The following is a 15,398-nucleotide window of genomic DNA, read 5'->3' as shown; positions in this document are numbered from 1 at the left end:
AAATTTCAAAGTATCACTATCATGGTCACAAAAATAAAAGTTTGCGGGGAATAATAGCCATTTTCTGTACTTTTGAGGCATAAGCAATTAGGAAATAACACTTACTACCCAGGAACAAAAAAAAACATGTTTTTGGTTACACAGTGATCATCAACTCCTGACTCGACGAAAACAAAGATGACTCTCTCGCCTCAACATGGGCGCGTCACCCCGGCAGATATTTGAACAAAATATCGACGTTCCGATCGCAGTTCGAGTGCAGCGTCGTAGTGTTCGCCAGTCTCTTATTAAAGCGGAGCACAGCGCCACTTATCCATTCGCCACTTATCTGCCACGATCAATTTACCGCTCCGAGCCGGCGCAAGAGTGGTTGGGTTTGCGCACTTCATGGGAAGAATTGTATCTCACAGTACATTGTCTTTAGTGATGTATTTTTTACGCCACTAACAAAATGGTGTTTTAATGTTCCGGGATGAAGTACCGATTTTAAAGAACCGCTACCTTGAAAAGATGACCCATATCTAACAGGGTGCCTGCCTATAAATGTGTCGTTAAATCTGTCAGTTCGCCAGCATTAATTTAAGCGAAGTCTGACTGCTGCTAATCCACTGAATGTCGAAACGGATTCAGGGATTTCTTGTATTAAACCAATGCTACTGAAAATCTGAATCGGAATATGTATTTATATTGGAGGAATCCGATGCGCTATTAAGTTGTTTTTTCCCCAGAAGGCAGTGTGCCCGATGGGATGTGTAACAACAACCCGAATGGCGAATCACCATTTGATACTCGGCTCAGCCAAAGAAAGCTAACTCCGGCTAAACTAAAGTAGTGTATTTTTAAATCCTTTATATTAAGTTCGCTTGCTTGCTTACGACCATGCAAATCTTTCGGTCGTTTTTTAACCCACTTCCCGTGATCCAATCGAGCTGACATTTTCCACACAGACTCATTGTGCGTGACAATTAATGTTCGTGAAAATTTTTTCCAAAATTTTACACTTTTTAGGACAAAAATATTATATTTAATTACCAATTGCTTAATGGTGCAATGCAATCATCTGACCCATAGGTGGCAGCCATCTCAAGCCAGAGGACGAGAGGACTCTAGCCGCCACGCATATAAAGGATTTATAGTGAAAAACTTTGTTTTTACGGGTTATACTTGTTATTTTGCCAGGTAAGGCCCAATGAGCTAAATAGCTATTTTCAAAAACTACCTGGCCATAAATGATAGCTCAACGAAGTGGCTTATCGCGTGGAAATGTATAGCAGCCAAATACTCTTAAAGCATGTTTCTAAATGTGGAGGGGAAAACCAGGAGGAACCCGACAAGAATCCATGCGACCACGGGGAGCGAGACACACGCAAACTTCAAATATACAGACATCACCATTGGATCCTCATTTGCCAGTAAAAAATATGATAATTGGTTTTGTACCCTTCTATCTGGCAACAAAACTGACACCTTTTTACAAGGAGCCATGTTTACATAGACCACAATACCTGCAGTCCTAATGCAAACATCTGGTCGAACCCATGTGAATCTGGTCCAACCCATGTGAGACTAGGCTCTAAGGAAAGCTGTCTCGGGTGTGGACCAATCAACTTCAAGGACAGTGCACATTATCAGAGTTATGTTTTTTGTTTGCATTATGACCGCAGGTATTGTGGTCTATGTAAACATGACTCCTTGTAAAAAGGTGTCAGTTTTGTTGCCAGATAGAAGGGTAAAAAACCAATTATCAATTATTATACAGACATCGTCAGGGTCGGGATCTAACCCACGACCTCCCGTATACCGATCGTGACAGGACAGAGTCTCGTGATATTTAAAAACTGGTCCACCCGGAGTAAAATCCTATGAACCGAGTGCTCAACCGAAGCTTCGGGTGTATTGACAAAGGAATGCGAACCTCGCCTGGACTGGAGGAGGGGGATGGGTGAGCAGCTAGCTGCCTCAGGCAGGTATTATCTTGTTCCCTGTTCAATTCCAGCCAGTTCTTGCAGGCGGTTAAAGATGGAAAGACACCCAATCCAAGGTCACGAGTTGTGATTCTTTGTTGGTGCCAATTCCTGCTCGTGTTTCAAAGGGGAATCTCCGTTCAAAGATGCGCAAACCCACGGATGAGTGCGAGGGTCGTGGAGTTTATTTGACCATGCTTCGCCAAGCTGCTCAGTGGTGAAAGGAGCATTGAAGTACGGTACACCAATACATTGTCGTCATCATATTATCTGGAAATGTTTCAATCATCTTGATCATGCACAACAAAGTGAGGAAAGTTATCGTAAGTCAACAACTTCTGGACAAAATTCAGAATTTGTTTTCGTGGATAAATTGAAGGCTTCGAATAACGAGGGTCGCAGATTTGGGGGCTTGGGTTTGCGTGTACTAAGATCCTATCATTGCGAACAGCACTTGTTCCAATAGTCTGTCGAAGAGGCTTTAATGGGTGGTGTGTACCTGCATCGAACCCGGCGACCCGAGTTCAATTCCCGCTCACGGCCATACACACCGGTGACGATTATCTGAACCAGTCGTGGGCCTCCTCCTAGGTCCGACTCAGCCTACAAATGAGTACCGGGTGCGGTCTGTAAAACATCGCCACGTTGGGAGACAAAGGCGTCCGGGCGTGGTGTTGGCCACCCACCCCCTCGTCTGCCGTGTCGACCTTAATAGGTGCTTGCTAACAACACTTGCCCCAACAGTCTGTATACACGCGGGTTTGGGTCTATGTGTGAGCACGTGTGTGTGTGTGTGTACACGTGGATTCGTGTGTGATGTGATTATTGTGGGCACCGCAGTAAAGCAGAGCACCGTAGAACCACACTTTAAAGAGACAGGATTTATTCATAAAATCCGGCTGTCGCCTGATGATGCCAGTTGTAATTACTGGCGAAACGTCGTACTCAGATCGTTGTGGCTTTGCTCTCCAACACACCGGTGTGCTGTGCTAGTAACGAATTGGCACGTTCTGTTTACGAGACAAACCTTGCTAATTGGCCGTGTCGGGTGGTGGCGGGTGCAACGACACATTTATGTATTTACGCGATCCCCAAAAACCCTGCATTATGAACAGAGCAATGGTCGGTAAGCGAACACATTGGTCTCTATGGAGACACTACACTACACTATACGCTACAATGCACCACACATTGGGCTCTATGGAGGCACTACACTACACTATACGCTACGATACACAACACATTGGGCTCTATGGAGGCACTACACTACACTATATGCTACAATACACAACACATTGGGCTCTATGGAGGCACTACACTATACAATACACCACACATTGGACTCTATGGAGGCACTACACTACACTATACGCTACAATGCACTACACATTGGGCTCTATGGAGGCACTACACTACACTATACGCTACAATACACAACACATTGGGCTTTATGGAGGCACTACACTACACTATACGCTACGATACACCACACATTGGGCTCTATGGAGGCCTTTTGTTAAGCGATTAGTCGTCAACAGGGGTTCTACTGTAATATACGAGAGGAGCGGTGTCACGAACTCAGCAAACAGAGTTCGACTCCCGCCCTACAACCAATCACAAAACAGTGGCGAATATTTCAACCGGTTCTGGGCCTCCCGTGGGTCTACTCGGCCTTAAACACGAGTACGGTACGGTATATGAATTTAAGATCGGTGCGGGGCGCAATTGTTAACTTACGTGTGTTTCGATTTAAAGCTTTCGTGACTGCAGGGATTCATCTTCTTGGTTCTTTCGGTAAAGTCACGTAGAATGGAAATAATAAAATAATAAAAATAAAACATAATAAAATAATTCTCACGACGTTTCGGCCACAACGCAAGCAGCCGTCCTCAGGTGTCTTTATCGACAGACCTGTTCTTCACCTGCGGACGGCTGCTTGCGTTGTGGCCGAAACGTCGTGAGAATTATTTTATGTTTTATTTTTATTATTTTATTATTTCCATTCTACGTGACTTTACCGAAAGAACCAAGAAGTTGCGTGTGTTTGTCGTGACAACTTAAACATGTGGCATCACCCACCCTCCCCCACCACCACCACCATTGTGTTGTGCTCGTGGCTTCTTTGTCTTTGTTTGCTCATCATCTCGTCACTCCGATGGGGTCTCGTGACTCGTGACTCGGCTACCACGCCCCCTGAAGTCGAGCCGGGGGAACGGACCAATCGCGGCGCTTCCCCAGCAGCCCTTAAAAGGCGGCTCAATTCGCACGTGAAATCTCTACAGCACCACTTCGCTGAGCCGCCGCCGTCTTCGCTGGGCTTTAATCCTCCACGTTGCTCCAAGGTAGCTGCTGCGTGCTGGCTGCAAGCAACACCAAGGGATTGGGGGTGGGGGGGGTGCTTTGTTTAAGAGGCGCTGTTCCATTGTGTCGACCACGTGCTTTGTATGCTACTGACTTGGCCACGTTGGTTACATGTGTAATTGTGTAGTTCGTCAACGAGGCACACACTTTTGTCGAAATCGGTCCACGGATGCGAAGTGTTGAACTAATGCCTTTTGTAATTTTTGCACTCTCATCAAAGGCTGTGTGTGTGTCTGAATCTTTTGGATGATTTTTTTTTATATGTGGAGACTAATTATGGGGAAGGAGGTGCATTTTATTTCCCTGTGCTCCTTTGGCTCAGAAATATGATTGTCTTGTATATAATACGTTATACCTAAATATATAGTTATTTTTCATATATACCACTAAGACGAGACATTGTAAAAGTATAGATGCAATCTCTGGTGGGTTTAAAAAAAATCGTCACGAACATTGCCTTCAAAAGCATTACATATAATAGGCGACAATAGTCCATAAACCCGCTTCATGGCACATCCAGAGGCGTTAAGAGTTGGGATACTTTATTTACTTGTTCGGCCTAAAAGTGTTTTACTCTGCATAATTGCGACTTGGGACAAAATGACCCTCGTATATTGCATATTGGATCATGGTGGCTCGTACAAATGTCGTAGTTGTGCCGTTTTAGAAACGTCTAGCCTACGTGCTAAGCTTGCAGAACCTCTTGGAATTATTTTTATACTACAGTTTTGTGGTCACGGTTAATGTTTTAAATAACCAAACGTTTAATTTAATTTGTAGCTTTCGTGACTGCAGGAATTACTCTTTGGTTCTTTCGGTAAAGTCGCGTATAAAGAGAAATAAATAACTTTAGTAATAAATTAAATATATATTTTTAATGGCAAAAAATACGTCCTGATGAACGTTATCGACTTTACATCGGTTACCTCCACGAGGCGCGGTCAGAAGGTACTGTATACATCCCTTTTGGCATTTTAGGTGTAGCCACATTTCCAGGAACAAACTAATATTTAACTTTTGTTGAGACTCGAAACGACGATCATCAAGCAATGTGCCTTTATCTGCCCTTCTACGTAAAAATTATACCACTTTACACATCCATCAGCCACACGACCCTCTGGATATGTTTTTATTTTCAGTAACATTGGGTTTAACTGTAGAAACACATTCTCGACCGTTTTTGTAATGTGTTTTCTAAGCGTTTGTGCCAGCAGCTTGTGGTTGGAATCTGTTCGGTTATATTCGTAGAATTTTTTTTCCTACGTCGCCAAAATAAATGCCAGAGGTAAAGGAATACTGTTTGCTGACGCAGGAAGCCACGAGGAGTGGCTTTTAATGAATAAATGGTCTCGTTTTTTAAACTGCATTTCGCTTGAGGTCCCAGCAAGCAAGGCCTTCCATCGCCACCCAGATGACCTTTGTCCCACCCCCCCCCCCTAAAATCGCTCCTCTCTCGCAGCTTCATCGGTAACGATACAATTAACTTTGTCGGGAAGCGATTATTTTAATTTGTGGAAGGCGCTTGGGATCCAGCTTTGGTGAATGTGGCGATTCTCTGGATTTTATTCGGAATTTTGTAACTGATTATTCTGGTTTTTTTGCGTTTTACACATTTCGCCATTTTATTTTTTTAGTCAACACAAGGCAGGCAGTGTCAACAACGCCTCGGTGATGGAAGTTTAATTATACATTGCGGTGAAATTGCCAGTAATTAAAATTACCAGCAATGGGGAAAATTGTAGTTAACCCAACGTGTGCCACCGCTGCTGCTACTAAATTGGACCACAGAATTATTGATCGCTCTTTGTGCGAGTGTCCACCGACACGTTTTTTGGTTTTTCGTGCCCAAGAGTCTTAATTGAAAATGGCCGGAGCGTGCAATGGAGGTGGGTGTGGGTGGGATAGAATTCCAGCTGTTCACCACAAAATCCTTTCTTTTTGGAGCAGTGCCCCACAAACAAAAGGGGATGGGGGTGGGGGACCTCAAGCCCCATTGTGTGCGAGCTTGCCACACAACCCTTTTTTTAAATGCTCACGGGGTTAATTCCGTACTGTTTTTTTAAAGTTCTATCCGTCTCAAAAGAGAAATTGTAATTCTTTGTAGTTTAATTTGGAAGATACCCAGCACCTGTAAGAAAACGTCGGCCGTTGCTTATTAACTCGCGGTACAATGCGAAACGGCGTCAGAAAGCTCTTAGTCGATTTGGGGCCGCTTTTGAATTGTGGCATTTTAAAGGTTTATTTGCTGCTTGGTATTGTTAAAAAATACACCCATTACGGTATACTAAAACAACAATGGGTTCTAGATTTGAAGCTTTCGTGACTGCAATGATTCATATTCTTAGGTTTTCGGTAAAGTCACGTAGGTAAAAAAATTTAAATTAATAAAAGTAAAATAAAAAACTATATAATACAATATTTTTTATTTTACTTTTATTAATTTTAAATAGAATTTTTTACCTGCGTGATTTTACCGAAAAAAACCTAAGAATACAACAATGGGTGTTTGCACGTATGTGCGCTGCTTAAGCAACAGTTGATGGATCACACAGATGGTGTTGTGCTCTTAAAACCGAGACCCAATAGGCTGGCATGGCAGTCCAGAAAGTGAGATTTTTTTAGACCTTTTCGACTTTTGAGCCATCATCTCCCTTGTAATGCCTTGTTTGTTGTGGTTTGACTCCTTTTTGGATGAATGATTAAATCGCATAACTAAAGCCTGTTAATGTTTTACCTCGTGATTGCAAACGTCTTCAATACGGCTAGCAACAAGCATCCACCGCTATCCATAATAGATGCGTATGCAGATGGCAGCCTCCTTTGTTTGTGCCAGATGCCAGGCTCCAGTCACTCCCCACCCCCATTGTGTTCCCAGTTGGCGTGTGGCCGTGTGTGTACCAGCACCTGTCCTTGAGTAAACACATTATTTGACGGCTGGTGAATGGTGCACAAATAACAACATTCATGGTGCACATTTGTCATCAGTACTGTGGCTGTAGGAAAACTGTTTAGTCCTTAGATACGCGGCAGGCAACGGACCCCATCGTAGCATGATAATTTCGTGTGCTATTTATGCTTAATGCCTGTTATTTATGAACGGGTTCAGTTTATCCTGCAGCGTTTTTATTTCTCCAATGTTCACATCTTTAAAGGGCATACAGATAATAGTGAACCGGATTCAACTTAGACACTTTAATTGTTTAACTTGAAATATTAAAGTGTCGGTACATTTGTCACATGATGATAATCGTCTTGCGTTAATTGCATCCCAAATATAATTTTAAAAGTAGCATCGATTATACATGTTTATGTGCAGTATGCCGGACATCCCAAAAAACCGAAGAAGTTTTCAAACCAATTATTCCTGCTTCCAAAAGTTTCACAATTGTTTTTTTCTAGGCGAGTGATTTAATTATAGGCTACAACCCTTACTCCCTGCACCTGGAGACTTAACGTGGTGGCCAAGACTGAGATTGGTAAACCCATGGGTCCCCTTGTGTGTGGGCTTCTGTTCTGACACATGCCACTTATATTAACCCTTAAGCCCATCTAATTCCCTAATGAGGGTCACATTGTTAACGTGAACGCCCCCCCCCCCCCGTGTGTTATTGCCTCCTGCCTTGCAGCCGGTCCTGACTAACGGGAAGAAGATGAAGCTGCTGCTCGTCGCTTTGCTGGGGCTCGTGGCGGCGGTCTCTGTGGCCGTGGCCTCGCCATTCCTCGACCCGGAGCTGTCGTCCGAGTGGGAGTCCTGGAAGGAGTTCCACGGCAAGACATACGACCAGGTAGGGTGGTCACGTGCGCACACGCTCGCCCACCGCGCACCGCTGCTGCTTGGTTTAAAGGCCATCCACCCAACTCCAAGTTGCGTGATGCGCATGAAGCTGTTGCACTGCAATACCGTCACTTGAGGGCGCTGTGGCATCGCTTGAGAGGGCGCTGTGATCAGCAGCAGGCACCCGATTTTATTTATCACGAGCGTCTTTGCCCGTCCTAGGACGGAAGCTTTAATATTTTACGAAAAAATGTAACAGTATAATTATTTTTCTATTTAAAGCTTTCGTGACTGCGGGGATTCATCTTCTTGGTTTTTTCGGTAAAGTCACGTAGAATGGAAATAATAAAAATACAACATAATAAAATAATTCTCACGACGTTTCGGCCACAACGCAAGCAGCCGTCCTCGGGTGGAGAACAGGTCTGTCGAGAAGAAAGTCTGAATGACCGAAAGAACCAAGAAGAGTATAATTATTCTGTGTAAAATTTAATGGCGGTGAATCTTGCGCAAGAATGTCGTCAAACACTTCTGCATTTCACTAGCAGTATTAATGGTAGTGATTCTTACACAAAACTACGTCGTAAAACACCACTTCACTATATAATTGGCCTTCAATTTGTTCAATTTGCTGCTCTGATACTTTATTCTCTTCTGCTTTCGGTCGCTGGGGTTGAAATACATTGGAATTCAATACAATGTATGGAAAATCACCGAGAAATATATTTTACCATAATGTAGAAGCATTTAATTAGACTTGCTTTTTGGCTCAAGTTATAAATAAATAAAGACATCAAATCCACTTTGTTGCTGCGTATAATTATTTATTAGATTCACTTTCAATAAAGAAATGTCAAACTTAAAGCGAGTTTGCGAAAAAAAAATATATCACTAGTGTAAAAATCGCACCCGCTCATGAATATAAATGGGGGGGGGGGGGGGGCATGTGGTGTGATGCCACGCGCGTTACACGCAGACATTCTTGGCTCTGTAGTAATTTATTATTCTTCCCGTTTACCCAGAAAAGCCTCAAGAACTCTCGAGGAATTTATTTTCTTCCTCAGGAGGGTCCTGCCAGTTTTGGTGGTGGTCGGGTATGGGGCGATTGTTGTCGTGTAAAAAACCCAATTTGAATGTCGATTATTTTATTTTTTCAGCATTGCGATTTGTTTTGACCATTACCAGTTGCTTATTGCCAAGGAGGGTGAAGCCAGAGAATATGGGAGGGGACATCCCATGCAGACAAATGGACAACATTCAAATTCCACAGAAAATGGGCCCCAGTTGGGACTTTAATCTCGGCCCTTTAGTCCTGAGCCACAAGTTGTTACCGCTGTGCAAACATCCCTGCCGCACCTAGAAGTTGTTTACTCTGATCGAAGCTTCAAATTCACGTGGGAACAGCCCAGGATCTAGAGCTCGTCTGTGTGGCCTTTGCTTGGATCGCAGCTCCTTGTTTTTCAGGTTCATACTTTTCTAAAATGGTGCGTTTAAAAAAAAAACCAATCTGTTGTCTGGCCTCTTGTGGTGCAGAAGGAGGAGGGCTGGAGGAGGATGATTTGGGAGAAGAACCTCAAGAAGATCGCAGTGCACAACCTGGAGCACTCCATGGGCAAGCACACCTGGCGCATGGGCATGAACCAATTCAGTGACATGGTAAGCCAGGACATCTTCATCCCTTACTAGATGGTGCCTCTAGTCGCCTGGACAGGAGCTCTTTTTTGTGGCCACGATGTCGTGAATGCACTCCACAAATGTTAGACTGTGCTGATCGATGCACTTGAGTGTGTTGCTCCTGAAAAAATAGCCCACTTCCGTTTTGCGGCAGAACATGACATGCCTTTACGCAAGCGGCTTCCATGTTGATTTCGCAAGTGAATGGTGGTGGGGGGTGAACTCTTACATGAATGTGGCAGACTACAAACTGCAACTAAGAGCTCTTATTCTGTGTGTGTGTGTATATATAGGTGTAATATGTGTTTATGTTTAGGGGAGCAGTAGTGTAGCGGTTGGCACATTGCGCTACGAACCTGGTGACCCGGGTTCGATTCCCGCTCACGGTCAACACCAGTGACGATTATCTGAACCGGTCCTAGGCCTCGCCTAGGTTGACTTGGCCTCGAATGAGTACCTGGTGCGATGTGTAAACATTGCCACTGGGAAGACTAAGGCGGCCGGGCGTGGTGTTGGCCACCCCCTCGTGTGCCGGCTTTAATAGGTGCTCGCTACTGTGTTACAGGCTATACAGAGGGGATCTTTGTCTTTGGTTATATATAATATAAAAAAGCAGCTTTTTAAGATTCGTGCTGTAGGCACAAATAACCAGCAAGGGGTGGCACTGGTTAAAGCGCTCGTTTTTACTCTCCCTTGTCAATGTGCATCTCGCTCAGACAAAAGAGGAGTTCCAGAAAACCATGCTGGGCCTCAGGGGCTCGAACAACACCAGCAAGGCCTCCCGCGGCGCCACGTTCATGGCGCCCGCCTTCTTCGAGGCTCCCGAGTCCGTCGACTGGAGGAAGCAGGGCTACGTCACCGACGTCAAGAACCAGGTACCGCACCGCTTGCCGCACGTCCTGCGATTCCAGCGGCGTGCTTGAGGGGTCTCTGCGGCTTGCTCGGATAAAACTTTCAAACGCCCGACTCTTGTGCCGTCTGGGATGAGGGTGGCCAGGAGATGGCGGAGGAGGCGGTGTTTCTCAAAACACCATGGCTGGTGGACCATCCGACCCAGTATAGTTGTGGATTTCAGCTTTCCCTTTTATAAAACTTACACATTGCATGTGCTGGGTAATGTAGCAATCGGTTGTAACGGTGTGGGGGGGGGGGGTCCTCACGAACTCATCTTGCAAGATGGGCACAGTGTGCCAATATCAGCAATTGGGAGACAAAGGGGAGACCTGGACATGGTTGTTGGATTGTTGCCGCCCATGTTGTGTTGCAATGGCGGTGCTCGCTTGGTGCATGAACTCTTCCAAGCCTGTCGGTCTAAATCGGTGGTTCTTAACCTTTACTGCAGCCTTGGCATCCCTTTTGGTTCTTAATCGTAAAAAAAAATATTATTTGAATAAATACAGAGGTTTGTAACAAAGTAGTTGTACTTGCGTGCCCGTGCTCAATTTGTTTTATAATTTACCTTCTAAAAAAAAAATCTGGCCTGTTTTGCATTCGCACAGGGCATCTCGCACCCCCAGGGAGTGCGTGCACCCCAGGTTAGGAACAACTGCTCTAAATGGTGATCTTTATCTCCGCAGGGCGACTGCGGCTCTTGCTGGGCGTTCAGCGCCACCGGCTCCCTCGAGGGGCAGCACAAGCGCAAGACTGGAGTGCTCGTGTCGCTGAGCGAGCAGAACCTGGTGGACTGTTCTCGTGACGAGGGCAATAACGGCTTGCGGTGGAGGACTCATGGACCAGGCCTTTACCTACATCAAGAAGAATGATGGTATCGACTCTGAGGCGTCGTACGCGTACACGGCAAAGGTGAGGGATAGGTTTGAGGTCGGTGACTGCAGGTCGTAGTGGCATCTTGTCTATACCCAGTTGACACCGGTCTGTTATGCACTTCACTGCAATCCTGATCTGAACACACCTGGGTCCGTTCTCTACTGGAACTAACACCGGTGTGGCATTTGAACTGGTCTGGAACCTTTCATGTAGGGCCTCCGAATGAGTACAGGACTGTGACTCCAAAATGTGGCCAGATTTATGGATGGCTAAGTTGCCCCCCCCCCCCCCCATGTGTCTTGTTGGCCTCCTGAAGTGCTCCATTGCCAACCCCATCAATTTCGGGGATGTAATAGCAGTTGGTGCTTGCTAATGATGCAAATTCTAAGGCCACAGAGGGTTTTCAATTTGAAAATGGTTGGCATAGCCTTCCAATGTGTTTTCAGCTTGGGGGAGGGGGGGGGCACGTGTTATTCGCCCATTGTTTTGCTTCCATGTGCCAGAACATTCTTCAGCGGATGACTTGGGCCACTTTTCAGTACTTTTCTAGTTTTTTTAAAGATAATTGAGGTTAGACGATATGTTCGGGGGTGGGGCGGAGTGTCTGATGCTAACGACGTGTGGCGCGCGCGAATGCAGGATGGGGTTTGCAAGTACAACCCCAAGAACAAGGCTGCCGAGGACACCGGCTTCATGGACATCCCCAACGGGAACGAGGGGGCCCTCAAGAACGCCGTGGCTTCCGTCGGCCCCGTGTCGGTCGGCATCGACGCCAGCCTCGAATCCTTCCAGTTGTACAGCTCCGGTGAGTGACCGCTCCAGGAAGGCACCAGTTCCAAAGCAACGCTCGTATAACCGCAGCAGTAGATTTTTTTCTTTTTCCCCACAGTTGTATTGCTGCAAGGTGTTCTGCACGACATCCGTTCGATATTTTGCTCCCCCGTGCTGTTGGAGCTTCCATCAGAATGTTTGGCTGTTCAAAACGGTGCAATGTGCCAAATTTTTAAGAGATCGCTTTTGGACCTCCCTTTATAGGTCGTCAACTTGCTACGCTTAATTACTCTAATTTTGAGGTCACTCAAACCCAGAATATTAGTGCTGGCAGGATAACCTTCAGCCCATGTAACGTAGGGTGCCTCCTTGAGATCATTGACACTTGACATGTGTTCAATAACACTTCCCTAAGAGGGGAAAAAATATGTATCATGACGTTACATTTAGTGCAGTCCGCCCCGCCATCTCTTGTCATGAAGGGCCATTGGTCAAAAATGGCACCAATTGCATGTTTTTTTTCCCTTTTGGCGGCAGTGTTATTGACAACTACGGTTTGGTTATTTGTGTTTTCGCTCCCATCCCATTTGATATATTATGTAACATTATGGACTCGTGGGTACGTGTGCTGTCGGTGTATTTTCAGGCATTTACAGTGACAGCGATTGCTCCGACAACCTTGATCATGGCGTGTTGGTTGTGGGCTATGGTGTGGATGATGATGAACGTAAATTCTGGATCGTCAAGAACAGGTGCGTGGCTACAAACATCACAGCTGCATTGTAATATATCATGTCTGGCGAGGTGGTGTGGTTGCCACACTGCTCCTACACCCAGTTAGTTACCTTAGCAATGCTGCAGCGTGTATCCTCCACCCGTTTGTGATTTGCGATTCGAACTTCCCTAGGATGGCTTGGTCGTACACGAGTATCGCAGGTACCCGACTGAAATAAATTCTGCATAGGTGCAATGGTGGTGTGAACATCAATGCTGGGGGGAGACCAAGGTGGCAGGGTGTGCATGTTTATGCGCTGTATCTTTAAATATCTACTTGCTAACTGAACTTACCCATTAAACATAAGCTAAATAGATGCTTCGTGAAGACTCCAAGGGTATGATGTATGTGGGGATAAACGAGTACTACGCTATTGAATGGCAACGATGGTCATCCATAGGCTAGGACCCTACCTTCAATGTGGAATTTCCACATTGGCATGGGGGCCCTATAACGGTAAACACTTTCTCTCGCGCTCACCTGAGCATGGGATAAACATTTGTTTTACTTTGACCACCGCATCCCATTTGTGTGCAGTGCTGCCCTTACTCGGTGCTCTCCAACGGCTCTGGCCTTGTTTTTAATACGCAAGGAAAATGCCTTTCTCTGCATGTGAGCAGCTTTCTTTGCGATATTTCCAGCACTGCGCGATTCCTTGTCGACCTGTGTTCATGGATAACGCACATGACAAGCGGTTATCAAAACCCTTCCTGGTGGGCCTCTCTTACGTCTCAACTAGGCCTTTAAGTACCTGGTGCAGCTTTAAACGGTAGTGGTGGAAGGAGGTGAAGGTGGCCATTTGTGGTGCGGGTGTGCCAGCCTCAACAGGAGCGTGCTAACGACGACGTTTGTTATTCGTTTTAGGGTTCTGTAACATTGATGGAACTTCTTTCTGTGTGTGCGTGCGCAGCTGGGGAACGAAGTGGGGAGATAATGGATATATCCTTATGGCACGTGATAAGGACAACCTGTGTGGCATTGCCACTGCTGCAAGCTATCCCCTGGTGTAATAACCACCTGTCTCTGCACATGCATGCACACTGGCACACATACTTGTGTGCAAGCATACACATGACTGTTAGTGTTTGTTCAACTCTTTTACAAGAATTAAGTTTTTAGTTTTATCCACTCTTTATTATGTTAAGCCACTGGCTTTTTATGTCAATGCAACAAGTGTTGGTGATTACTACCAACTTCAATGCAAGGTCTACTGTCTAAAATATAGTGTTGATATGATTGGAATGGTGCTAATATCTTAAAATTGCCTCTTTTTTTAATGAATCTACCTCCCTTGGACCAGAAACACTTGAAGCGAGTGCAATTGTGTTTTTTGAGGTTGTATTAGCATGTTGCCAAAACATGGCCAGTTTTGTTTGATCTTAAATAAAAAAATGTTTTAAAAAAATTATTTCGTTGAGTCTGTTTGCATTCATTCTCTGGCCTTGCCGCAGTGGAATTGGTCGAACGCATGATTAAACTTATTGATGAGTAAAAAAAATTGCCAGTTGGAAGGTTGAGCTCGCCATCAACTTCGGTCGACACAATGAGTACGGCTTTGAGTATCGATTTTAGTGTTGTCTTGTTTGGAAATTAGTTCCTGTTACTGATGCAGACTTCTCCAATGCGGGCTGCAAAGAGCTGAAACATTGCACTCATTTGGGCAGGGTGTTTTGAAAAATGTTGGCTTGGTCAATTCGTTCTCCTTTTTAAAAGTAGTATAGGTTATGTATGGTGGTACCCAGAGCCGTTATGCGAGGGTTCTATTCTCATCAGTAGCGTCGTGGGTTTAGTGCACTGCTACAAAACCAGCGACTTATCCTGGGCCACACCGAGGTTGACTGGGTCTCGAGTACCCAGTTTCGGGTGTAAACATTTCTTCTGGGGAGACTAAGGCGGTCGGGCGTGGTGCTGGCCGTCATAGGTACTTGCTAACAGCACTTGTCCCGACAATCTTAAGACTATACGGGGATATCTCTTTTGTACTACGATACCATTACACTGGAAGTGTAAAATGTTATATCGCGCAAACTGTTGTGGAGGAAGTGGACTACAGTGGAACGTTATCACTTCTCCTTTTGTGGCCATGCTTTTGAGACAATGACATGGGTCAACGTCGTGTGCACTATACAGATATTATTTAAATCCAATTTCGAATATTCTCCCGACACCGTTCTGCGATCCACCGATCATCTGACGCCGATGCGGACTGAGTTGTCCCCACTAAACCACGCGACACACCCATGTCGTGGTCTGTAAGGTTGGTGGTGGCATGAGCCAGCACCGTACCGGCAGGAACAACCACGTCATCCGG

The 15,398-nt window shown here is 45.3% G+C and overlaps 1 protein-coding gene across 1 annotated transcript; it reads left to right on the top strand.

The window, feature by feature from the left end:
- The first annotated feature begins 4,188 nt into the window (after positions 1 to 4,188).
- Positions 4,189 to 14,495, top strand: LOC133354175 (procathepsin L-like). Its single transcript, XM_061570809.1, is given in 9 exon segments — positions 4,189 to 4,306; positions 7,952 to 8,110; positions 9,634 to 9,756; positions 10,491 to 10,649; positions 11,352 to 11,486; positions 11,488 to 11,577; positions 12,181 to 12,346; positions 12,959 to 13,064; positions 13,998 to 14,495. Coding segments are annotated over 8 exon segments (1,014 nt in total). The 5' UTR covers positions 4,189 to 4,306; positions 7,952 to 7,975; the 3' UTR covers positions 14,098 to 14,495.
- Positions 14,496 to 15,398: the final 903 nt, after the last annotated feature.

This window comes from Lethenteron reissneri, chromosome 46 (genome assembly GCF_015708825.2).
Source record: "Lethenteron reissneri isolate LAM-NWPU_2019-01 chromosome 46, ASM1570882v1, whole genome shotgun sequence".
NCBI classification, from domain to species: Eukaryota; Metazoa; Chordata; class Hyperoartia; order Petromyzontiformes; family Petromyzontidae; genus Lethenteron; species Lethenteron reissneri.
The sequence above is the reverse complement of the archived record's forward strand: the minus strand, read 5'-3'. Positions and strand labels throughout refer to the sequence as shown.